Raw genomic sequence first — 26,932 nt, forward strand, 5'->3', positions numbered from 1 at the left:
TTGAGAAATAAATGCAGGAAAACATGAGGAAGGAGGGGGATGTCGAAAAACGAAAAGAAATCTGCCGTGAAGAAGGGAGCGAATGAAGGTTTGCAGTCGAGCGAGAAGGGTCAGCTCGGCAACTGGAAACATGGCGGATAAAAGTAAATTACTGAGGATGCTGGAATCTGAAACCAAAAGAGAAAATGCTGAAAAATCTCAGCGGGTCTGGCAGCATCTGTAGGGAGAGAAAAGAGTTAATGTTGCGAGTCCAGATGACTATTTGTCAAAGCTAGAAGACATAGAAAGTGGGAGATATTTATACTGTGGGGTGAGGGAATGAAAGATGAGTCACAGCCACAGAAACCAAGGGAAATGAGTGCTAATAGCCACAAGAACCAAGGGAAAGGATTGCTAATGACAATCCCCAGAGAGAACAAAAGGTGAGAAAGACCAAACAGCAGAGAAACTAAAATCAGAGGGTAAGTTGTGACAGATGGAGGGGGGGGGGGGGGGAGGGGTAAGCAAAGGGAAGAAAAAATAAGGAGAGGAGGATAAGATAAGGGGGGGGGGAGAATATATATATATATATAAAGAAAGACAAGAAAGAAATAAAAGGTAAAAGACAGTTAAAATGAAATGGAATGAAAACAAATGGGTCGAGGTGGGGTAGAGCTAATCATCTGAAGTTGTTGAATTCGATGTTGAGACCGGAAGGCTGTAGCGTGTCTAACCGGAAGATGAGATGCTGTTCCTCCAGTTTGCGTTGAACTGGAACATTGCAGCAGGCCATGGAGACATGTGGGCATGGGAACGGGGTTGTGTGTTAAAATGGCAAGTAACGGGATGGTCAGGGTCCTGAACACAGGCCGAAGGTGCTCAACAAAGCCCTTCCCACCTACATCCGGGATTCCTCTGATGCCCTGCGTCATATTGACAGCTCCCAGTTTGCAGGCCCTAACCGCCTCCTATTCACCATGGTTGTGCAATTTCTCTACACCTCCATCCCACGCCAGGATGACCTGAGAGCTCTTCGCTTATTTCTCGAAAGGACGCCTGGACAATTCACATCCACCACCACTTTCCTCCGTCTGGCTGAACTCGTTCTATCTCTCAACAACTTCTCCTTTAACTCATCCCACTTTCTCCAAATCAAAGGTGTAGCAATGGGTACCCGCATGGGTCCTAGCTTCGCTTGCCTTTTTATGGGGTATGGGGAACATTCCTTGTTTCAGGCCTCCCCGGGTCCCTTCCCACAAATCCTTTATCGGTACATTGATGACTCTTTTGGTGCCGTGTCATGCTCTCGCCCGGACCTGGAAAAATTCATCAACTTCGCTTCCAGTTTCCACCCCTCCATCACTTTCACCTGGTCCATCTCAGACACCTACCTTCTCTTCTTTGACCTTGCTGTCTCCATTTCCAGCAATAGACTATCTACTACTATCCATTACAAGCCCACTGACTCCCAGAACTATCTGGACTACAGCTCTTCACACCCTACACCCTGTAAGGACTCCATCCCTTTCTCTCAGCTCCTTCGCCTCCGTCGCATCTGTTCCGATGATGCCACTTTCCAAAATGGTGCTTCGAAAACGTGTTCCTTCTTCCTCAACCGTGATTTCCCACTTACAGTTGTTGACAGGGCCCTCAACAGTGTGCGGTCCATCTCCCGCACCATTACCCTCGCCCCCTCCACTCCCTCCCAGAACAAGGATAGAGTCCCCCTCGTTCTCACATTTCATCCCACCAGCCTCTGTATGCAAAGCATAATCCTCCGCCATTTTCACCAACTCCAGCGTTATACCACCAAACACATCTCCCTTCGCTCCCTCTGTCAGCATTCCGCAGAGACCGATCCCTCCGAGATAATCTAGTTCACTCCTCCACCATACCCAAACACCTCTCCCAGCACCCATGCCACCTACCCATGCAATCGCAGAAGGTCTAACACCTGCCCCTTTACCTCTTCTATGCTTAACATCCCAGGCCCAAAACACTCATTCCAGGTTAAGCAGCGTTTCACTTGTACCTCTTTCAATCTGGTCTATTGCATTCGCTGCTCCCAATGTGGTCTTCTCTATATCGGAGAGACCAAACGTAGACTGGGCGATAGCTGGGTGAAAACTCAATGAACGTGCAGTTGATATGTGACCATCAGCTGCACATAATACATGTCTGCGCCCGGTACCCAGGCAATGAACCCTTCATCCTGGCACATTCGACGATTTCTGACATGTTCAAGACGCCTCCCGGCTGAGGGGTTGGCTCCTGGGTGACCGGGGTTACCCACTGGGGTCGTGGCTGATGACACTATCCGGAGGCCACACGCCAATGCTGAAACCCGCTACAACGCTCATGCAGCGATCAGGGATGTGATTGAGTGGTGCTTCGGCCTCCTGAAGATGCGCTTCAGGTGCCTGGACCGCTCTGGAGGGGCCCTCCAATATAATGTTGAGAGGGCCGTCCGCATCGTGGTGGCCTTCTGCGTCCTCCACAACATCGCACAGCAGAGGGGCGATGTGTTGGAGGAGGCGGAAGAATGGCAGGCCTTATCCGACGAGGAGAATGTGGGGAGGGGGACGATGGGCAAGACATGAGGCCCAGGCAGGCATGGGAGGCCACACAACGTGTGCTCCAGGGTCAACTCACAAGACCCGCTCTGAACACCCCCAGGTTCACCGACTGGTCAGAGGCACGGACACCACATCCCAACCCTGTAGTTGGGGAACCACCCCTCCGGCCACCCCCCACCTGCAACTCCCTCCATGATACATAGCTATCGCACCACAGGGTGGGGGCCCTGGGTTGGCAGTAACACCAGGCCTAGTCCATGGGATGGAGGATAATGACAATCCACTTTGCGATGAATTCTGATGCTCCGCATTGTATGATGATGTCTGACTCCGACCCACCATAGCACTGTCCACCGTCCACTTGGATGATCCCTGCATGCGACCTGGGTCCCGGGCAGAGGGCTGGTGTCCGAGCTGAACTCCTCATCAGTGCTCGGCTCGGGGGGGGGGGGGGGGGGGGGGGGGGCGGCGGCGGGGGCACTGCTGGCCTGTCTGGACGGAGTTGCCAATGCCGCTCATGGCCTCTGTCACCTGCGCCCAGGCACAGCGAACGGCACTGGCAGACAGCCCTCTTCCCAGGCCGAGGTACAGAGTCACCCACCTCTTCTCTACCGCGTCCAAGAGGGTCTCCAGCTCGGCATCGATAAACCCCGATGCTGCTCTCCTCGCTGCTATCTTGTAGGCTTGGATGGTGTGTGGGGGGAGTGTGTATAGGCGGCTGCAGCTTGTCAATTCATGTAGTGAGTGGGGCTAGGGCAGTTTGGGGGATTTGAAAATGGGTCCTGATCTCTCGCTGCACTGAGGAGTTACGCCAATCAATGGGGCTAAATGCTGCCTCATTGGGGAGTTCCCCACTCAGGCCTTCAATCTACCCAGATTAGCCTTAAATAGCGGGGTGTTTCGCTCTGTGGTTTGAGCGCCGGGAAACATGGCCAGTCTCGTGCAACTCTGTCCCCATTCGGGTAGATCGCACTCCAGTCCCCAAGTACCTCTCCAATATTCAGCAATATCTGGAAGATTTGTGCCAGAGCTGCTGTAATTCCTTCCCACACACAAGTGTCTGGCAATGGTCATCCAACTTATTATTTTATAATCTTTGTCAAACATAGGCTTACATTAACATTGCAATGAAGTTACTGCCACCTGTTCCCGCTTTCCCTCATATCCTTTGACCCCTTCAGTCTCAAGAGCTATATTCAACTCCTTTCAGGCTCACCACTCGCTGGGTGAAGAAATTTCTCATCTCATTCCCAAATTGTTTACCCATATCCTTAGACTGACTCCTGTGGTTCTGGACTCCCTGCCATCGGGAACAACCTTTCTGCGTCTACCTGTTAGAATTTTATAGGTTTCTACGAGATTGCAGTGAATATAATCAGTTCCGCCATCCCAAGAATCAGGCTGGTAAACCTCCTCAATGAACTCCCTCTATAGCAAGAGCATCCTTTCTCAGATAAGGAGGCAAAAACTGCACACAATATTCCAGGTGTGGTCTCACAAAGGCCCTATATAATTGCAGCACGACATCCCTGCCCCTGCACTCAAATCCACTTGCTATGAAAGCCAGCATATCATGTGTCTTCTTTACCACTTGCTGCACCTACATGCTTACTTTCAGCGACTTCCTGCCTTCCTGTTTTGCTACCAAAGTGGATAACCTCCCTTTATCCACATTATATTACATCCTCCATGAATTTGCCCACTCACTCAACTTGTCAAAATCATACTGAAGCATCTCGGTATCTTCCTCACTTCTCACCCAGCTTTGTATCATCTGCAAATTTGTAGATATTACATTTAGTTCCCTCGCTAATTATAAATCATTCATATACATTGTGAATAGCTGGGGTCCTAGCACCGGTCCCTGCAATGCCTCACTAGTCACTTCCTGCCAATCGGAAAAAGACCTGTTTATTCCTACTCTTTGTTCCCCATTATAAATGTCCCTGTTTCTATCCATCTCAATACAACACGCCGCCCAATCCCATGCGTTTTAATTTTACATGCTAACCTCTTATATGGGACTTTCTCAAAAGCCTTCTGAATGTCCAAATTAGCCACATCCACTGGCTCCCCCTCATCAACTCCACTCGTCACATCCTCAAAGAATTTCAGTAGATTTGTCAAACATCATTTCCCTTTTGTGAATCCACGCTGATTCTGTCCGATCCTGTCACTATTTCTCAAATGCTCTGCTATTAAATCTTCTATAATGGACTCTAGCATTTTTGTCACTACCAACGTCAGGCTGACTGGTCTATCATTCCCTGCTTTTCTCCCTACCTCCATTTTTAAATAATGGGGTTACATTAATTTAATAATCTTTATTGTCACAAGTAGACTTACATTAACAATGCAATGAAGTTACTGTGAAAAGCCCCTAGTCGCCAAATCCAAGGCCTGTTTGGGCACACAGGGAGAATTCAGAATGTCCAAATGACCTAATAGCACGTCTTTCGGGACTTGTAGGAGGAAACGAGAGCACCCGGAGGAAACCCACAGAGACAGCGGGCGAACGTGCAGACTCCACACAGACAGTAACCCAAGCCGGGACTCAAACCTTGGACCATGGAGCTGTGAAGCAATAGCGCTACCCACTGTGCTACGTGCTGCCCGTAACTAGCTACTTTGATCTGAAGGTACTGTTCCAGGGTCTACATAATCTTGGAAGATGATAAGCAATGCTTCCATTTCTCGGGCCACTTCTTTAAATACTGTGGGATGTAGATTATCATCTATTTATCGGCCTTCAATCCCATCAATTTTCCTACTAATACAGATTTCCTTCAGTTCCTCCCTCGCACTAAACCCTGTGTTCCCCAACATTTCTGATATGTTATTTGTGTCCACCTTTGTGAAGACAGACCGAAGTATGTATTTCGTTTGTCAGCCATTTCTTTGTTCCCCATTACAAATTTCCCTGTTTCTGACTGCAAGGGATGTTTGTCTTCATCACATACTTATAGAAGCTTTTACAGTCACTTTTTATGTTCCCCGCAAGCTTACGCTCCTACTCTATTTTCCCCTTCTTAATCCTTTGCTGAATTCTAAACTGTTCCCAATCCTCAGGTCTGCTGTTTTTCCTGGCCAATCTTCCTTGGATCTAATACTATTTCTAATTTTCCCTGTAAGGTTTGGCCACCTGTCCCGTTTTACTTTTGCACGAGACAGGAATGATCTATTATTGCAGTTCATTCATGCGCTCTTCGAATTTGTGGCATTGTCCATCCACAGTCATCATTTTAAGTAACGTATCCCAGTCGATCATAGCCAACTCGCACCTCATACCATCGTAGTTTCCTTTATTTAGATTCAAGACTCTAGTCTTAGAATCAACTACATTCACTCTCCACCATGATGAAAAATTCTATCATATTATGGTTGCTCATCCCCAAGGGGCCTCACACATCTAGATTGCCAATTATTCCTTTCTCAGAGGGGCCTTGCACAACTAGATTGTCAATTATTCCTTTCTCATTACACAGTGCCCAGTCTAGCATGGCCTGTTCCCTTGTTGGCTCCTCAACGTATTGGTCCAGAAAACCATCCGGTATACACTACAGGAATTTCTCCTCTCTGGTATTGTAACTAATTTGATTTGACCAATCTATATGCAGATTAAAGTCACCCATAATTACAGGTGTTCCCTTATTGCATACGGCTCTAATTTCCTGTTTAATCCCAATCCTGACACCACTGCACTTTGGGGGTCTATATACAACTCCCACTAACGCTTTTTGCCCCTTGATGTTTCTCCGTTCTACCCACACAGATTCCACATTGTGGAATCCTTCCTCACTACTGCGTTAATATCCTCTTTAACCAGCAATGTAACTCGACTGCCTTTCCCTGTTTGTCTGTTCTCCCTAAATACCAAATAACCCTGGATGTTCAGTTCCCATCCCTGGCTACTCTGCAGCCATGTCTCCGTAATCCCGACTCTATCATACCTATTTACGCAATTAATTCATCCACTTTTTTGCAGATGCTCCGCATGTTAAGGCACAACAAAAACTTGAGGCTTGTGTCTTTAATATTTCTTGTCCTGTTCCCATTATTTTTCACTATGGCCTGTTTGATTCTGGCCCTTGATTCTTCTACCTCTGGTGTTTCCTCTGGCATCTCCCAAAGGAACCACTTTGGGAGCCGCCTCTTCACCTTGATGTATATGGTAACTTTTGATGGTATCATTCACAACTACAAATTCCACATATATGCAGATGACACAGAGTTCCAAAGCTCCACGGTTTCACTTGACTGTTTTCATGCCATCCTAGGTTTTGCATCTGAGGGCGCAATTCTCTGGCCACATTGCACTTGAGCGAGAGCAAAAACCGTGGCCAGAAACTCCCGGGAGAGCCCACCCGCAGACATCCCGACAGCCTCCCTGACTCGCGGGATTCACCCATATCCTGCGTGGCATCAGATTAGGAACTCTGCCCAAAAGGAGCGGTACATACTCTGGATACACCAGGGTCCCTCGATTCTCCAGCCTCCCCAGAAAGGCTGGGGAGTCGATCAGTGCTGGTCCACAAGAATGTGGACCAGGCAGAACGGCACCTGGGAGATCTCCTAGGCCATGGCAGGCCCCTGGGTGGTCAAGGTCAGTGCTGGGTGGCCCCTTGGCCCACCCCCTAGAACATGGGCACTGCCAAAGTGCCCAGGTGGCACTGCCAAGCTGACTGGAGCACTGCCTGGGTGCCAGTGCAAGGGTGCCCAGATGCAGACTGGCATTGCCAAGGGTCAGGGCCCGAGGGGGGCCATGCCGATGAAAGAAGGGTGGTGCTGTGTACTGAGGCCATGGAAGGATTTCAATTCAATTGAATTTAACTTTAATTTACGGAAATTCATTTTGAGCACAATGCGCATATTTAAATGAATAATAACGTGAGGAAATGAGTCTTAATATTTCTTTTTGTAACATAATTGTCACATTGCCATACACTAGGAAATCTGCTTAGATAGGAAATCTGCTTGGATTGGTGTGACTGGTTTAATTGAATTGGAGACAATAGCCTGCAATGGTCAAACATCAATAAAGCAGATGTGAAGGCAAGGCATTTGAAGTGGTAATAAGCAGAGAGTCAGAAGAGTGTGAATAGGAATTTACATAAGGCAAATAAAAGTAAGTGGTTTAAAGTTGGTTGTTGTATTTCAAAAGTAACATATACAATTGGAAGATTGCAACTGGAAAGCTAAAATAGTGCAAGTTTACTTTAAAAAATATAGTAACCATGAAGTTTTTTAAAAAAAAGGAATTGATCAATTCTGGGAAAAAGGAACTTCTAAAGGATTATAGAAACAATAGTGTAGAAACAATACAGTGCAAGATCTAGGGAAATACCGACTTAAGGAAACATTGAAGATTGTTGGTGTGTGTGTGACTGTGAGATATCGAACAAAGTAGTACGTATTGAAGCCAGACCTGCTAACACCTGTTTTCTTTCAGAGAGCAGAATGCATTCTGCGGTGATGATCCTGGAATTTGCTATGGAGTAGGAAATCTTTTGAGGCCTATTGCCATCAGAGTTTACTTGAGTCAAAATCTTTTAGGAAATGTTTGTAAAGTACTGTTAACTGTGTGAAGGTGTTGAGTTTAAAATGTTATTTTCTTTTTTCTTTATTTCACTATATGTTTAACTTTATATATAAAATCATCATAATTGGCTTGCTATTTACATCAGATAACTCCTCATAGTACAGAAATTGCAAATCATTAAGGCAGCTGATTCAAGTTTCGCTTTGGGATTTGGGCAACCTGCCACTTATCACCTGCCATGTCATAACACAATATATATATGTTTTAATTACCATATCACAGCAATTTAAATTTAATTAAAATATGTAGGAAATCTATTCCAATGCACTAACATAATTAGCAAGTCCCACCCTGAGTGCATATCCTCATCCAAACATCAAACTCCTGTTGAAGTTTTTATAGAGAAGGGCTCAAACGAGTTCAGGCCCAATTTGTTCTGTATCGGAGGGATTTCTGCTTTTTCCTTGAATGTATCCAACTATAATACGAGACAATCGGTAATCCTTATTGTTCATGCCACTCTACTTACATCAAAATTCTTAGAGCAGAATTTGTCAAGAAAGATTTGCTCTTCAAACATTCTTCCGGTCTGGTTGAATAGTCTCTGTACCCTGGAAGAGTCTGTTTTCCTAAGACAACAGTACTGGAAGGAACATCCAAAAAGGACAGCACTCTCAACCACAGGACAGCTTCAGGACTGTAGGATCTACTCAAAGGGATTTTCATTTTGGGAATTACGATAATTGTTTATGTTCCATAGCCATCACATCTATATACTGTAATTCAAATTATCATCTACTTTGACATCTAGATGTTGAGTTACTAACTATTTGAATGACAAACCATGAATCGTCTTCTCAAGAACAATATCATTAATTGGCTTTTTCAACTCCCTGTCTCATTATTTTGACTTGTTCTTGTTCAGTTTAAGAAAATTGTTATTGCACCATTTTATGAGCTTCTCCACGGAGTTCCTATAGTTTCCTTCATTATTCCTTACGCCAACCCAGAAGTCTGTATTATCAGCATTTTCAGGATCAATATGCCGTCATACTCTGATGGACAATCATTCATGCAGAGGATCAAAAGTAAAGGTGACAGTACATCACCCGGAGATCATCCATTGTTTGTTATTATGGCCACTGGTAAATCCCGAAAACTGACACCCTGTTAAATCACTGATCAAAGTGGGAGAGTGAGATCGACATCAAGTTTTTCCATTTATTAAGCTTGAATGGAATTAAAGGCTGAAGAGAAATAAGCAAAAGACAATGTGAGCATAGTTTCTTAATGTATCAATGTGCTGTTGGATCAGATGGACCAAGGTCAAAACAGCATCATCCATTGATTTATGAGGTTGATAGGTAAACTGTAACTGATCAATTTATGGCACAAGAGGGTATTAAAAGATGTTTTGACACAATGCACTCAAAACACTTCATGTCTATCGATCCAAGAGCAACTGGTCAGTAATCAAAACTCAGCAGGTCACAACTTCTTAGCAAATGGGACAACGGCAGTTTATTTCCAACAACAAGGAACAGTATGCATGTCAAATGATTTCTGAAAGATCAGAAAAAGGGAATGCCAACTGAGGAGCACGTTCCTAATGAATCTTTCCGCTGATCTGGGCTGCATGCTTTCTGTGGATTCACTCTCTTAAATTGTTTCTCGACTTCCCAGTAACACAAGATCCTTTGCATTCACAAAGTGAAGCCTACTGCAGAATCACATTAAATTCATTACTTTCAAATTGGCTTTAAAAGTCCATTCAATTCATTTGAAAACAAAGAAGAAAATTTTAAAATCAAAGTGTTGCCAGAGCTGGAGATAATGTGCCGGTACTGAACATGGGTGACCCTGATTTTTTTTAAACTCATTTATTGGATGAGGGCGTCGCTGGCAAGGTCAACATTTGTTTCCTATTCCTAATTGCGTGACAGGGGACAGCTGAGCTGCCTTCTTGAACTGCTGTAGCAAAGTGGTGTAGGTACACCCACAGTGCTGTTATGGAGAGGGTGCTGAAAACAGTGACAGTGAAGGAATGGCAATATATTTCCAAGTCAGGATGGTGTGAAGCTTGGGGGGGAATTTCCAGATGGTGGTGTTCCCAAGCATCAGCTGCCCATATTCTTCTCAGTGGAATTAGTGAAGAAATTACATTTATCTGATCATACAAAGGCTTGCATTGGTATGTGGCCATCTAAAATGGCCGCCCGCAAAGGATAATGGGAATTGTGGTCAGGTTGGGACCCAGACGATACACAGCTTGTGTGTATTGTGCAAAGTAAACCAGACCTATGCAGAAACTTGCACCTGCTAAAGGTCAATCACCGATCTCCCCAGGACAATGGGACTCCGATTGAAACATAACGGTAGTAACAGACTTGGGGGCGCCTCCTATACACCTTATTTGGAAGTGCATACGTGCCTTGGACAATAATAATCAGGATCCGCCCAGCTATCAAGGTACCCGCCCCTAATTGGCCAGGATCGATTAGGGTGATCGAAACCCTATCGATCCATTGGATCCCGAGGTGGGACCGCCCAAAAGAGCGCGAAATATCGGAGGATAAGAGGAACTGCGCAACCAACATTCTGCCTCTTTTGGGACGGGCCTCTGCCCCACCAACTGCAGCACATCGACCAGCCAAGTTCAAGGACCCGTGATCGCTACCAGAAGGACGAGCCGCAGCCCAGACGCACCTGACAACTTCCAGCCGCCACACGTGGGGAACCAGATAAAGGCCTTATCTAACTTGCACAGAGCCGGTCACTCGAAAGTTAAGTAAAGGTCATTTAAGCTGTTAGGTATAATTTAATGTGTAGTAGCGTGTAGATTATTAAGTATAGAACCAATCCTATGTTTAATAATAAACAATAATTGAATATACTGGTTGTGTGGTCATTTGTCCAATACACGGAACGTACTCGCATTTTGTGGTTAATGTTAATAAAGATAAAAGAGCAACAGGTACAAAACATTTTCACTTTTTTCAACATACATAGAAACACATTAAAAATTAGAAATAGGAGGAGGCCATCCGGCCTATCTAACTTCTTTTTGAAATTACACATTTTGGCCTCAATTACTTTTTATGGGAGTGAATTCCACAGATTCACCACTCTCTGGGTGAATAAATTTCTCCTCACCTCAGTCCTAAAAGTCCTTTCTCCTCAACCAATGAGCCCTAATTCTGGAGGCTCCCACCATCAGAACATTTTTTCTAAATCTACCCTGTCTAATCCTGGTAGAATTTAATACGTTTCTATGAGATCCCCCTCTTCTAAACTCCAAAGAATATAATCTTAACCAACTCAGTGTCTCCTTAAGTGACAATCCCACCATCTCAGGAATCAGCCTGGTAAACCTTCGTTGCACTCCCTCCAAAGCAAGAGCATCCTTCCTCAGATAAGGACACCAAAATTGTACACAATACTCCAGTATTCACAGTATTTCACATACAAGAATTACTTTGAAGTGCAGAGACATTACGTTCCAAATAATTCCAAGATAAAGAGTATTGATTAAAAAAAAAAAAAAATCACAACTCCCTCTTCTTGAGAATGGAATGGAACCAGCTAAAAGTTGTTGATTGTGATATTTTAACATGGATTTGCATGTCATGATGTAAGCATCCATTAATGACATTGGGGTATTTAGGATAAACAGATGAATCTCAAAAGGTGGCAATGAAATACATGACAAAGTTTATGGGCACGATCTATCAGCCACTTTCCGGCCTCGCCCTCCTTTTTCCCTAACCCCCCTTCCCCCCACCACCCTTTCATATCTGCTCCTTGTGGTCCCATTGGTTCCCATGCGCATTCCCCCCCCCCCCCCCCCCCCACCTCTCCCTATCCCGCTCTACTGGCCTTTGATTTCAAACAGGTCCTGAAACAAGTTGGCCTTCAGGCTTTGGGGAAGCCCTCCTCTGACCTTCGGATGGCGAACTTGATCTTCTCCAGGTCGAGAATTCCAATAGGTCTGCCAGCCAGTTTGCAGCTGTGGGTGGTGCTGCTGATCACCAGCTGAGCAGGATTCTCCAGCAGGTGATTAGAGAAGCAAAGGCAAGGGCGTCGGCCCTCTTCCTCATGAATAGTTATGGTTGGTTTGATATCCTGAAGACTGCAACCCCTGGGCACAGCTCCACCCTCACCCCCACTACTTTGGAAAGTGGCTCGAAGGCGGCTGTCCAGAACCTGACAAGTCTGGGGCATGCGGACATGGTTGGCCGGGCCTCCCTATCACCGTTCACATTTATCCTCCACCTCCCGGGAAGAAACTGCGCATTCACATCCTTGTTCGGTGTGCTCTGGGCACCACTTTCAGCCGCATGAAGCTTAGCCTTGCGCATGAGGTGGAGTTGGCTCTGCACAGTGCTTCGCTCTAGAGTCCCCACCCTATTTCCGTCCTTAGCTCTTCCTCCCAATTTTCACTCGTACAGTGGGGAGCGTGTCCTTTCTAAAAGTTGTCCGCACAGATCCCCACAGTTACCCTTCCCCAGGCGGTCTACGTCCAGTAACTCCTCTAGCATTGTGCTCCTCAAGAGTTCATGGGTATGCTGATGTCTCCTTGCAGGGAAAGTGTTAGACCTGCAGATGTTGGAGTTCATTCCCGTTTGGTAGTTTCAGTCTCTGCCAGTTCCTCTGAGGTTGATAGTCTGTTTCCCATGTCAAATTCCGGAACCATCAGTGTATTCCCCCCCCCACCCCCCACCCACCCACCCCCGGTCCCTGCCGTTAATATATCTGCATCCACAACCTCCCCCGGCAGCGTGTTCCAGGCGCTCATTACTGCACATCTCTAAACTTTGCCCCACAGACCGTAAACCTATGCCTCCTAGTGACTGACCCCTTCACCCTGGGAAAGAGTGCCTGCCCATCCACTATATCCATGCCTCTCAATCTTGTAGACCTCTATCTGGTCGCCCTCAACCTCAGTCATTCTCATGAAAACAGTTTGAGTCTATTCAACCTTTCTGCATAGCTAACACCCTCCAGACCAGGCAACATGCTGTTAAACCTCCCCTGCGCCCTCTCCAAAGCCTCCACATCCTTCTGATAGTGTGGCAACCAGAATTGTGCTCAATATTCCAAATGTGGCCTTACCAAAGTTCTATTCAACTGTAGCATGACTTGCCAATTTTTATACTCGATGCCCCGTCCAATGAAAGCAAGCATTCCATATTCTTTCTTGACTACCTTGTCCACTTGTGTTGCCACTTTCAAAGATCTGTGAACCTGTATTCCCAGATCTCTATGACTTTCTATATTTCCAAGTCTTTTACCATTTACTGTATATTTCCCCTCTATGTTAGACCTAACAAAATGCATTACCTCACATTTGTCCGGATTAAGCTCCATTTGCCATTACTCCAACCACGTCTCCAACCTATCTATGTTCTGTTGTATCCTCTGACAATCCTCAACACTATCCGCCACTCCACCAACCTTGGTGTCACCTGCAAACTTACTAATCAGACCAGCTACATTTTCCTCCAAATCGTTTATGTATACTACAAACAACAGAGGCCCCAGCACAGATCCCTGTGGAACACCACTAGAACCTTCCATTCAGAAAAACACTCTCCGACTGTTACCCTTTGCGTTCTGTGACCGAGCCAGTTCTGTATCCATCTTGCCACCTCACCTCGGATCCCTGTGACTTCATCTTTTGTACCAGTCTGCCAAGAGGCACCTTGTCAAAGGCTTTACTGAAGTCCATGTAAACAACATCCCCTCATCAATCATCTTTGTCACCTCCTCAAAAATATTCAATCAAGTTAGTGAGGCACGAGCTCCCCTTCACAAAACCATGCTGTCTATCATAAATGAGTCGATTTGTTTCCAAATGGATATAAATCCAGTCCCCGAGAATTCTCTCCAATAATTTATCTACTACCAATGTGAGGCTCACCAGCCGATAGTTTCCTGGATTATCCCTGCTACCTTTCTTAAACAGCGGTACCACATTAGCTATTCTCCAGTGCTCTGGGACCTCACCTCTAGCAATTGAGGATAGAAAGGTGGCAGTCAAAGCCCCAGCAATTTTTTCCCTTGCTTCCCACAGTATTCTGGGGTAAATGCCTTCAGGCCCTGGAGACTTATCTACCTGAATGTCTTTTGAAACACCCAATACCTCCTCCTCCTTATCTATAGTGTGGATAGACTCAGACTATCCACACACCCTACCCAAGAATCATCTTCCACAAAGTCCTTTTCTTTGGTGAACACTGATGCAAAGTACTCATTTAGTACCTCGCCCACTTCCTCTGTCTTAACACATAGATTCCCCCCCATCCTTAAATGGTCCAATCCTTTCCCTGGCCACCCTCTTGGTTCGTTCACATGAATAAAAAGCTTTAAGATTCACCTTAATCCTACTTGCAAAGGACTTTTCATGACCCCCTCCTAATTTCCCACTTTTTAAAAAAATAAACATTTTATTGAGGTATTTTTGGTTCTACAACAACAAAATAAACAATGTACATGAATCTAAAAACATAGTCAAGAGCCGTCTTCCTCCCTTACAGGTCCCACCTTTATTAACCCCCTACTCTAAGCTAAACTAAGCCCCCCCCCCCTTCTGCTGACGATTAATTTTCTGCAAAGAAGTCGACGAACGGTTGCCACCTCCGGGCGAACCCTAACATTGACACCTAATTTCCCACTTAAGTACCTTCCTACTTTCTTTATACTTCTCAAGGATTTTGACTGTCCCCACCCTTCTAGACTGCACAAAAGCCTCCTCTTTCTTTTTGACAAGGTTCACTATATCCCTCGTTATCCATGGCTCCCTAAACTTCCCATACTTATCCTTCGTTCTCTCAGGAATGTGACTTTCCCGAATCCTAATCAACTGTCGCTTGAAAGACTCCCACATGTCCGTTGTTGATTTACCCTCCAACAGCCGCATCCAATCCAAATTCTTCAATTCCTGCCTAATGTTTTCATGATTCGCCTTTCCCCAGTTTAGCAACTTAATGCGAGGGTTACCCTCATCCCTATCCAAAAGTACCCTAAAACTTACGGAATTGTGGTCACTACTCCCAAAATGTTCCCCTACGGAAACCTCAACCACCTGTCCAGGCTCATTCCCCAATACCAGATCCAGTACTGCCCCTTCCCTAGTTGGACTATCTACATACGGAATCAAGACGCCTTCCAGGATACACCTTACAAACTCTGCCCCATCCAAGCCCCTGGCATTAAGTGAGTCCCAGTCAATATAGGGGAAATTAAAAACCCCTGCCACAACAACCCTGTTACTTTTGCACCTATCCAAAATCTCTCTACCCATCTGCTCCTCTATCTCGTTCTGGCAGTTGGGGGGCCTGTAATAAACCCGCAACATTGTGATTGCCCCCTTCCTGTTCCTGAACTCTACCCAGATTGCCTCATTGTATGAGCCTTCTGAGGTGTCCTCCTGCAGTACGGCTATATTTTTAGATTAGATTAGGGCCACAAGTCGTCTCAGCAAGGTTTCACAGCAATCATGGGTGATGTGTACCAAAGAAGGTAGTACTTGCATTCCCCAACCAGAAACCTTTGTTTAACCGGGAGATCGACTCCCTCCTGAAATGAGGCGTTCAAGACAGACGACCCTGACCTAGAACAGAAATCCAGGTATGACTTTCACAAAGCCATTAGGGATGCCAAGAGACAATACCAGACTAAGCTAGAGTCACAGAATAACAACACAGACTCTCGTCGGTTGTGGCAAAACTTAAACAACATAAAGGGCTACAAGGCAAAGCCGAGTCGAATCTCCGGCAGCAGCACACCCCTCCCCGATGAACTCAATGCATTCTCTGATCGTTTCAAGCAGGAAACTATCAAACCGTTGTCAACTGTCGCAACAACCTCAGACACACCCATACCCACCATCACAGCCTCAGAAGTCAGATCGGCCTTCCTGAAAGTGAACCCACAGAAGGCGCCGAGTCTTGATCGTGCACTCAAGATTCTGCATGAACCAACTGGCGGGTGTGTTCTTCCTACTCTGCTCCGAGGGCCCCACCTACTTCAAGAAGACCACCATCATCAGTGCCAAAGAAGAACCAAGCAACGTGCCTCAACGGCTACCGTCCAGTGGCCTTGACATCGATCATTATGAAGTGCTTCGAGGAGTTGGTCATGAGACACATCAACACCATACTCCCAGAATGCCTTGATCCGCTGCAATCCGCATTGCGCCACAATTGGTCCACAGCAGACGCCATCTCCCTACACTCATCCCTGGAGCATCACGGCAACAGGGACTCCTACGTCAGACTATTCGTTGACTACAGCTCCACCTTCAACACCGTATCCCAGCCAAGCTCTTATCAAAGCTCCAAAACCGAGGACTTGGCTCCTCACTCTGCAACTGGATCCTCGGCTTCTTGATCCATAAACCACGATCAGTAAGGATAAACAACAACACCTCCTAAGGAGCTGGTCATCGACTTCAGGAAGGACAGTATCTGACGCACCCCTGTCTGCATCAATGGTCCGAGGTGGTCCGAGGTGCAGATGGTTGACAGCTTCAAATTCCTAGGTGTGCACATCACCAATCTGTCCTGGTCCACCCACATCAACGCTATGACCAACAGCGGCTATACTTTTTCAGGAATCTAAGGAAATTTGGCATGTCCACATTGACTCATTCCAATTTTTACAGGTGCACCGTAGAAAGTATTCTATCTGGCTGCATCACAACCTGGTATGGCAACTGCTGGGCCCAAGACCCAGAAGAAACTACAGAGAGTCGAAAACACAGCCCAGTCTATCAAACGGGCCCACCTCCTATCCATTGACTCGGTCTACATCTCCCGCCACCTCGGGAAAGCGGGCAGAATAATCAAAGCCCCTCCCACCTGGGTTACTCTCTCTTCCAACCTCTTCCATCTGGCAGAAGAACATACACGAACACTATGTTTTTCAAACTTTTTTGCCCTGGACCCATTTTTGCCAACTGACCATCTTTCGTGACCCACACCGGCTGACCTTCGTGATCCACGCTGGGCAAACTTTGCGACCCGCCATTTTCACTTACCGTTAATGTAACAAATGAGTCAGCTTGGTCCTCACGATCTCACTTGCTTTGTTATTCAATGCTACATTCCTGAAGGTGTTTCACTCAGGGTTGGATGCCAAAAGTCAGGGGGGTGGCGATCTTGGTGGGAAAGAGGGTGTCGTTCGAGGCGTCGAGCATTGTGACAGACAATGGTGGCAGGTACGTAATGGTAAGTGGTAAGCTGCAAGGGGAGAGGGTGGTGCTGGTCAATGTGTATGCCCCGAACTGGGACAATGCGGGTTTTATGCGGCGCATGTTGGGTCGGATCGCGGACTTGGAAGTGGGGGACCTGATAATTGGGGGGGGGGGGGGGGGGGGCGGGGACTTTAACACGGTGTTGGATCCAGCACTGGATCGCTCCAGGTCTAGGACGGGTAGGAAGCCGGCGGCGGCTAAGGTGCTGAGGGGGTTTATGGACAAGATGGGAGGAGTGGACCCTTGGAGACCTTTGCCCCCTGGGCAAGACCGGGGGCGGGGGAATTTTCATTCTTCTCGCATGTCCATAAGGCTTATTCTCGGATTGACTTCTTTATTATGAGTAGGGCGCTGATAGCGAGAGTAGAGGATACCGAGTACTCGCCGATAGCCATTTCGGATCACGCCCTGCATTGGGTAGACCTAGAGCTGGGGGAGGAGAGGGACCAGCGCCCGTTGTGGCACTTGGAGATGGGGCTGTTGGCGGACGAGGAGGTGAGTGAGCGGGTCCGAGGAAGTATAGAGAGATACCTGGAAGCCAACGATAACGGGGAGGTCCGAGTGGGGATGGTATGGGAGGCGCTGAAGGCGGTGGTTAGGGGAGAGCTGATCTCCATTCGGGCCCACATGGATAGGAGAGAGCAGAGGGAGGGGGAGAGGCTGGTGGGGGAGATGGTGAGGGTAGACAGGAGGTATGCGGAGGTGCCGGACGAGGGACTGCTGAGGAAGAGGCGTAGCCTCCAGACCGAATTCGACCTGTTGACTATCAGGAAGATGGAGGTGCAGTGGAGGAAGGCCCAGGGCGATTTATGAGTATGGGGAAAAGGCAAGTCGGATGCTGGCGCATCAGCTTCGGAAGCGGGACGCAGCTAGGGAGATCGGGGGAGTTAAGGATAGGGGAGGGAGTGTGGTACGGAGTGGGGTTGACATCAATGGGGTCTTCAGGGACTTTTATGAGGAATTGTATCGGTCCGAGCCCCCACGGGAGAAGGGAGGGATGGGCCGCTTCCTGGACCAAGTGAGGTTTCCGTAGGTGGAGGAGGGACTGGTAGCGGGATTGGGGGCCCCCGATTGGGCTGGAGGAGCTGGCCAAAGGGATAGGGAGCGTGCAGGCGGGGAAGGCACCGGGGCCGGACGGTTTCCCGGTCGAAATCTACAAGAAATATGTGGACCTGTTGGGCCCGTTGCTAGTTAGGACCTTCAATGAGGCAAGGGAGGGGGGGCTTTGCCCCCAACGATGTCCTGGGCACTGATCTCCTTGATCCTGAAGATGGACAAGGATCCCCTGCAGTGAGGGTCTTACAGGCCGATTTTGTTGTTAAATGTAGATGCCAAGGTGCTGGCGAAGGTCTTAGCCACGAGAATTGAGGATTGTGTGCCGCAGGTGATCCACGAAGACCAGACAGGGTTCGTGAAGGGGAGGCAGTTGAACGCGAATGTGCGGAGGCTCCTGAACGCTATGATGATGCCGGCGAGGGAGGGGGAGGCGGAGATAGTGGTGGTGGTGGATGCTGAGAAGGCCTTCGATAGGGTAGAGTGGGGGTACTTGTGGGAGGTGAAGAGATTCGGGTTTGGGGAGGGGTTTGTGTCAGGTGGGTTAGGTTGTTGTACGCGGTCCCGGTGGCGAGTGTGGCCATGAACAAGAGGAGGTCTGAGTACTTTCGGGTGCATCGAGGGACGAGGCAGGGGTGTACCCTGTCCCCCCTGCTCTTCGCACTGGCGATTGAACCCCTGGCTATGGCACTGAGGGAGTTGAGGAACTGGAGAGGGTTGGTGCAGGCGGGGAGGAGCATAGGGTGTCGCTCTATGCGGATGACTTGCTGCTATATGTGGCAGACCCGGTGGGGGGAATGCCGGAGGTAATGAGGATCCTCAGGGAGTTCGTAGATTTCTCAGGGTACAAGCTCAACATGGGGAAGAGTGGGTTGTTTGTGGTTCACCCAGGGGACCAGGAGAGGGGGATTGGCGAGCTCCCACTAAAAAGGGCAGAGAGGAGCTTCAGGTACTTGGGGGTCCAGGTGGCCAGGAGCTGGGGGGCCCTGCATAGACTTAACTTCACGAGGCTGGTGGAGCAAATGGAGGAGGAGTTCAAGAGGTGGGACGCGCTGTCGCTGACCCTGGCGGGTAGGGTGCAGTCAGTTAAGATGACGGTGCTCCCAAGGATTTTGTTCCTGTTCCAGTGCCTCCCCATTTTTATCCCGAAGGCCTTCTTTGGGCGGGTCAACAGGAGCATAACGGGGTTTGTGTGGGCGCGAGGGACTCAGAGGGTGAGAAGGGTGTTCCTGGAGCAGAGTAGGGATGGGGGGGGCTGGCACTGCCCAACCTCTGTGGGTACTACTGGGCCACCAATGCGCAAGTGGGTGATGGAGGGGGAGGGGGCTGCATGGAAGAGGCTGGAGACGGTGTCTTGTGTGGGTACGAGTCTGGAGGCGCTGGCAACGGCGCCGCTGCCGCTCCCTCCAATGAGGTATACTACGAGCCCGGTAGTGGCGGCTACCCTCAATGTCTGGGGGCAGTGGAGGCGGCACAGGGGGGGGAAGTTGGGGCCTCGGTGTGGACCCCAATACGGGGGAACCACCGGTTTGTCCCAGAGAGAATAGATGGAGGGTTTTCGGGGTGGCACAGGGCAGGGATAGGAAGGTTGGGGGACCTGTTTGTGGACGGGAAGTTCACGAGCCTGGGTGAACTGGAGGAGACGTATGGGCTCCCCCCGGGGAATACCTTCAGATATTTACAGGCAAGGGCGTTTGCCAGGCGGCAAGTGGTTTAATTCCCGCGGCTGCTGCCACACACAGTACAGGACAGGGTGCTCCCGGGGGGGTGGGTGGGGTGGGGAAGATCTCGGAAACTTACCAGGTGATGCAGGAGGAGGAGGAGGCCTCGGTGGTGGAGTTGGAAGGTAAGTGAGGGCAGCACGGTAGCATTGTGGATAGCACAATTGCTTCACAGCTCCAGGGTCCCAGGTTCGATTCCGGCTTGGGTCACTGTCTGTGCGGAGTCTGCACATCCTCCCCGTGTGTGCGTGGGTTTCCTCCGGGTGCTCCGGTTTCCTCCCACAGTCCAAAGATGTGCAGGTTAGGTGGATTGGCCATGATAAATTGCCCTTAGTGTCCAAAATTGTCCTTAGCATTGGGTGGGGCTACTGGGTTATGGGGATAGGGTGGAGGTGTTGACCTTGGGTAGGGTGCTCTTTCCAGGAGCTGGTGCAGACTCGATGGGCCGAATGGCCTCCTTCTGCACTGTAAATTCTATGATAATCTATTCTATGATAAGTGGGAGGAGGAGTTGGGAGAGGAGATTGAGGAAGGGACGTGGGCAGATGCCCTAGGGAGGGCGAACTTTTCCTCTTCATGCGCGAGGCTCAGCCTCATACAGTTTAAGGTGCTGCACAGGGCACACATGACCGGTACAAGGATGAGCCAGTTCTTTGGGGGAGAGGACAGGTGTTTTAGGTGCTCAGGGAGCCCAGCAAATCACACCCATATGTTCTGGGCATGCCCAGCGCTGGAGGAATTTTGGAAGGGCGTAGCGAGGATGGTGTTGGGGGTGGTAGGATCCAGGGTAAGGCCGGGCTGGGGGCTCGCAATATTTGGGGTTGCAGGGGAGCCGGGAGTGCAGGAGGCGAAAGAGGCCGGTATTCTGGCCTTTGCGTCCCTGGTAGCCCGGCGAAGAATTCTTCTTCAGTGGAAGGATGCGAGGCCCCCAAGTGTGGAATCCTGGATCAACGAAATGGCGGGGTTTATTAAATTGGAGAGGGTGAAATTCGCCTTAAGGGGATCGGTACAAGGGTTTTTCAGGCGGTGGCAACCGTTCTTGGACTTCCTGGCAGAACGGTAGACAATGGTCAGCAGCAGCAACCCGGGGGGGGGGGGTTCTATTTTATTTTTTGTTTATTTACCCTGGGGGATCTGAGGGGGTGTATATATTTGCTATGATTGCTTTGTGTTAACTTGGGGTGTTAATTTATTATGTATGTATAGGGGAGAGGGGGATACGGGGGTTGTTTTAATTTGTTCTGTATTTAATTTTACTGGGTTTCTTTTTCATTCTGCTGTTGATATTTTGTGAAAACCCTAATAAAAATTAACAAAAAAAAAAAATGCTAAATTTCTGACAATGACTTCTGCTGATGATTTAAGATCTCCACAGCATCCGTTGAAAAAAATAAAGAGATTTGTCCTCGAACGCGCCCAGATTAGTCTTCAAATATCCTTGAAGTTTTGAAGGTTTTAAACTTTCATTTGCCAGTGCTTCCTTGCAAATAACACACATGAATGTTGAATCCTGATTTGCAGTGGAACAATTAATAAACCCGTACCTCAAGTAATCATCTTTATGCTGCTTTATTCCTGATTTCAGCTCCTTCTTCATGGGTTGTTCACCAGAGGCCCTGGAGTTCAAACCAGCACTGCTGGCAGCTGCAAAATGGAGGAATCTCTTTTGCACCCATGATGTCAACCTGTTCTCTGCCGCCGCTCTCCATGGGAGGACTCCCTCGTTTTCTGAAAAAAAACTGGCCTGGACAGCACGCTGACGTCAGGAGCACGCTGGGCTCCGAGCCTGCGCACATCTTGATCCGGCACGCATGCGCGGGATGGCCGGCAAACCTAAAAGCTGTTGCTGCCAGCAAGTTTAAATGCCGGTCGCGGCAGTCGGCCATTCCTCCTGCGATCGGGAATGCCTCCCAAAACCCGCTCGCGACCCACCTGCGGGTCGCCACCCTGAGTTTGAAAACCCCTGCACGAACAGATTCAAAAACAGCTTCTTCGCTGCTGTTACCAGACTCCTGAATGACCCTCTTATAGACTGAACTGATCTCTCCATGCATCTTCTCTAATGTTGTTCGCACTATACTCTGTATGATTTACCCAATGTCGTCACCTTTACATTGTGTACTTGTCATAAGTCCTACTTTTTTTCATGCATGGAACGATCTGCCTGGATTGTACGCAGAACAATACTTTTCACTGTACCTCAGTACACGTGACAATAAATCTAATGATGCTGCCAACAGGTTCAATCCTCTTCAGCCAATGCAACAATTATAACCATCCCTTCCATACCATGACTTATTTATTATGTTGCTACAGCCTAGGCATAGGAAGCTTAGTTGTTTAATTTACGATATTAATTAAAGTAAAAGCAAAGTCACCATAGTACCAGATGACCATCGACTTCTTTCTCTTTGAGGGGGAGAGCTGACTGGTGGTGATTTAATCGGAGGATCACCACACCTCAGGCAAGGGGCAAGGTTGAGAAGGCGGGGCCTTCATGAATAACCTCAGCTAGTACGGGAATTCAACCCATGCTGTTGTCCTCACTCTGCTTCACGAACCAGCTGAGCTAAACCAGAGAAAGATGAAATAATCACACTTTTAGACAGATACAGGAGCTTCTCAATGTATTTTACAGATCTCGCCATTTGTTGCAGACTGATACATTGTTGATTAGTACCCAACTGCAACAACAGTAAATGTGGCACCCAAGACACGCATGTATGTCAACAGATCATCGCCTCACAAGATAACAAATCCAAAATATTGTTTCAGTTGTGTAAAGCTACCAAATTAATTTCAAACACTTGCCGGCCTTTCAGGTAGGGCTTCTCTCCCTGTCGCCTGGCCGTCAGTTCAATGCTATACTCACTCAACAGAAAATGCTGATGCAGCTTTAAGGAGCTATACCTACACACACACACAAACACCACACCTATGCCACACATTCCTTTTTGAGGAAATTGTGCTTTTCTCAGGGCAACTCAGCCCCTTAATTTGTACAGGAGGATTCAAATTGCATAAATAAGGACAGAAGGCCCCAGCGCCACCTCGCTGTCATTATGGAATTCCAGCCCCAGAATAACTTACCGTCGAAATTCCAAGTGGAATGCTCACCTCCATGAAAGCTATTCCCGACAGCCCCACGCACAGCGGTGACCATTTTAAAGAGGGGACCAGTGCTGCTGGCATGGAAATGGCAAGTAAACAGGAAGATCAAATGAGGGGGTCCATGTAAATTAAAGCCAGAGCTTTAACGAGAGCACCAGTACAGCCTCACAGTGCACTGACTGCAGAGTGAAGGCAACGCAAACCGTGCAGCCCATATATACTCCCAGCCAGCGGGGCTCCACACAATCAATGAAACAACTCAAAATCAGACCTTGTGTACAAAATTCCTCTTGATTTTCACAGATTTTAATTTAAAATCATAGAACGATACAGAACAAGAGATGACAATTTTGTCCATCATTTCAGTGTCAGCTCTTTGAAGAAGCAATTTTCTCCAGCTCTTTCTCCATAGCCCTGCAGACAATTGTTGAAGGCTGCCCCCTGGAGTTTCATAATGCTGGTTCCCTCAAATGTGTTTGGTATTATTTAAATCCAGTGGATCATCGTATGAAAAATTGAATGATTTTGTTTTCTACATTTTTTAAATCTTTGTAAAATCTAATCATTAAACCATTCGAGGTAAGAATCGTCATTATAAACAAAAGCTGGTACACTGCTGAAAACAACCTTCAAAATCTGATGTAAGCCACAATTGCTTCAATTTTTTTTGAAAGGTGAATTTATGTCATGCCTTTCACACCCTTGGAATGTTCCAAAGCACTTTACAGGCAACTAATTACTTTTGAAGTACAATCACATTTCAATTTAGGGAAACATTTCCATACTGCAAGGTCTCACAAACAACAATGCAAAATTGCAGTTAATCGAGTTTTGGAGGTGTTGGTTGCGAAAGAACTCCCTTGCACATTTTCCAAATAGAGCAATGAGATCTTTTACATCCACCTGAGCAAGAATATAGTTTCTCAGTTTAAGGGGCTCAATGGTCTCCTTTTATATCATAATGATACTATGACCTCATTCTAAGACAGCATCTCTGACAATGCACCATTCACTCAATATTGCAGTGTCAGCCAAGATTGGTGTACTCGAGTCTCTGGAGTGTGGCTTGACCACAGCCTTGTCCCTCAAGGGTCAGAGTGTTACCACTGAGCCAGGTTGGTATTGCATTAGATCAATGAAGGTTAAAATTAAAGAGAGTGTAATATTTTTACTCTGACTCATTTAAATCTCTATTCCCACCTAACAAATTCCCATTGGAGTGAAAATTATTTTAATCTGAAGTGCTCATGTATAAACAGAGTAATATATTGGAATGCAGTACCAATCCAATTTCGGCTGATGTAGTTGTAAATATATTACAAAAGTTAAAAAAATGCCAAGGGCAGCTCGGTGGTGCAGTGGTTAGCACTGCTGCCTCACATCGCCGAGGTCCGAGGTTCAATCGCAGCCCTGGGTCACTGTCCGTGTGGAGTTTGCACATTCTCCCCGTGTTTTCATGGGTTTCGCCCCCACAACCCAAAAGATGTGCAGGGTAGGTGGGTCAGCCACGTTAAATTGCCCCTTAATTGGAAAAAAAGGAATTGGGTATTCTAAAAAAAAATTTTAAAGTTGAAAAAATGCCTGTCTGGTTCAACCTGCAATTAGAATTCAATTGGGTTAAGCTGGTAAGCATGCTGAGAGGAATCCATGATATCAAAATGTCAATGTTTTTTTTTAAACACTTTACATCTGAAAATAGTTATTGAGAAGCAAGACCACTTCAACACAAATATTACAACAAAACTGAAGTGTAAAAATGTTAAAGACGAACTAGGTTAGACCGACTGCAGTAAACCTCCCATCAAGTAGATTTTGGGCTTATTACCAGACTCACCCTCCATCACCTCAGCAGTCCTACTCCAGCTAACACGATAACTGTTGATTCCATTATGCGCCCATTTTTTGAATTCAATGCCATCTGCACAGTTTACTAAATAGGCTTTTCAAAACAAAATAAAATTAAAATGTTGTAAAGAGTGCGTTTTGCTAGTATCCATGAATGGCTATATACATAATAAGAAATTCCATATGAATTAGATATTCTTCCCCATTGACCATGAATGCAGATCATTTCAGACCCACATGTTCACGGTGAATCACATTAATTTTATATGATTTTCAGGTTTAGGAATCTGTTGTTAGCTGGCAATAAGCCTGAGAAACAAAAATCTGTTAAAGGGGTGCCTTGTACAAATTGTAACACGTTTGACTCAATTTATCTTCAAAAATACACACAAACATTGCACATCAATTATATTTTATATACAGCTGGAAACCTCCTTTGTGCCATTGAATCTAGTATATGTGGTCCCAGAAACCACACTCTGTTGCCATAACTATGTCAGAACAGGAGCAATATCCCATCAATGGCAACCGGACTTGAACTTGAAGGTTAGGCAATTTGGACAATGCCAGCAGCATCTGCGTCACGGTCAGCCACTAGGTTGAGGGAGGAGAGGACGGAGGGAAATATGGCACTGGACAACTTTCATTTTTTCCCTGGGATGTGAGCATAGCTGGCACTGCCCATCTGCAAGCCCCTCATCAAGGAGGCCCATAACATCACATCTCATTATTCTAGGCCATGAATACTCAGATCATCAAAGTTTGAAACACGCTGGTGGGCCTCATTTTCAACTCTTCGCTGTATTGTACACCTGAACGTTGCAGGCATACAATAATTTAGGTGTCCAGGAATGGAGGCCAGTGGGAAGTCTGGTAGAAGATACTGTACCTCTTGCAGTTCATCTATCAGACTACAAAAGGAGGGGCAATAGGGGAAGGACACAACTATTGCCCTCCTACCCCAATACTAGAACACCACAGAAGTTTATTCAAGGTAGAGACAATTTCCATCCCCACCTGTCTTCGGGCTACCTCTTTTGTCCTGTTGCTTCAGAGTGCCAAGGACCCGGGTTCGATTCCTGGCTTGGGTCGCTGCCTGTGTGGAGTCTGTATGTTCCCCCCATGTCTGTTAGTTTTTTTGAAGAATAAAGGAATAAAGAGTTATGGTGGTCGGGCGAGAAAGTGGAGCTGAGTCTACAAAAGATCAGCCATGATCTCACTGAATGGTGGAGCAAGCTCAAAGGGCCAGATTCCTGCTCCTAGTTCTTATGTTCTTATGCCTGCGGGATTTCCTCAGGGTGCTCCGTTTCCTCCCACAAGTCTCAAAAGACGTGCTTGTTCTGAATTCTCCCTCGGTGTACCCGAACAGGTGCCGGGTGTGACGACTAGGGGATTATCACATTCACTTCATTGCAGTGTTAATGTAAGCCTACTTGTGACACGAATAAAGATTATTATGCTGGCTGTCGACTGACCACCCAAATCCCTTCGCAAATTGGGAGCCAATTCTAATTTCCAAGAAATGTAGAGCACAAGTAATTTGCCAGCTAACAAATAAAATCAGTGTTCTTCCTCCAACATTTTAAATATTTTTCTCTGCTTTCTTCTTATGTCTGATTCTTGTGTCTCCTTGCAGGTGCATCCTGCCCTGTTGACTAGCTCCTTCCAAACTAGAAGCATGCAATCAGGGGCAGCACAGTGGCACAAGTGGTTAGCACTGCTGCCTCACAATGCCAAGGACCTGGATTCGATTCCAATCTTGGGTAACTGTGTGTGTGCAGTTTGCACCTATTCCCTCTGTTTTATCCGGGTTTCCTCCAGGTGCTCCGGTTTCCTCCCAGTCCAAAGATGT

The 26,932-nt window shown here is 47.1% G+C and overlaps 1 protein-coding gene across 2 annotated transcripts in view; it reads right to left on the reverse strand.

The window, feature by feature from the left end:
• sgce (sarcoglycan, epsilon) overlaps window positions 1-26,932 on the reverse strand; it is a 101,026-nt gene that overhangs the window by 71,596 nt on the left and 2,498 nt on the right. Inside the window, exon 2 of one of the 2 annotated variants that reach the window (XM_072509040.1) lies at window positions 25,070-25,174. The exons of the other annotated variant lie outside the window; for it this stretch is intronic. Within the exon in view, the coding sequence (XP_072365141.1) occupies window positions 25,070-25,174 (105 nt within the window). The remainder of the gene's footprint in view (window positions 1-25,069; window positions 25,175-26,932) is intronic. 2 annotated transcript variants of the gene reach the window in all.

This window comes from Scyliorhinus torazame, chromosome 6, assembly GCF_047496885.1.
Source record: "Scyliorhinus torazame isolate Kashiwa2021f chromosome 6, sScyTor2.1, whole genome shotgun sequence".
Taxonomy (NCBI): domain Eukaryota; kingdom Metazoa; phylum Chordata; class Chondrichthyes; order Carcharhiniformes; family Scyliorhinidae; genus Scyliorhinus; species Scyliorhinus torazame.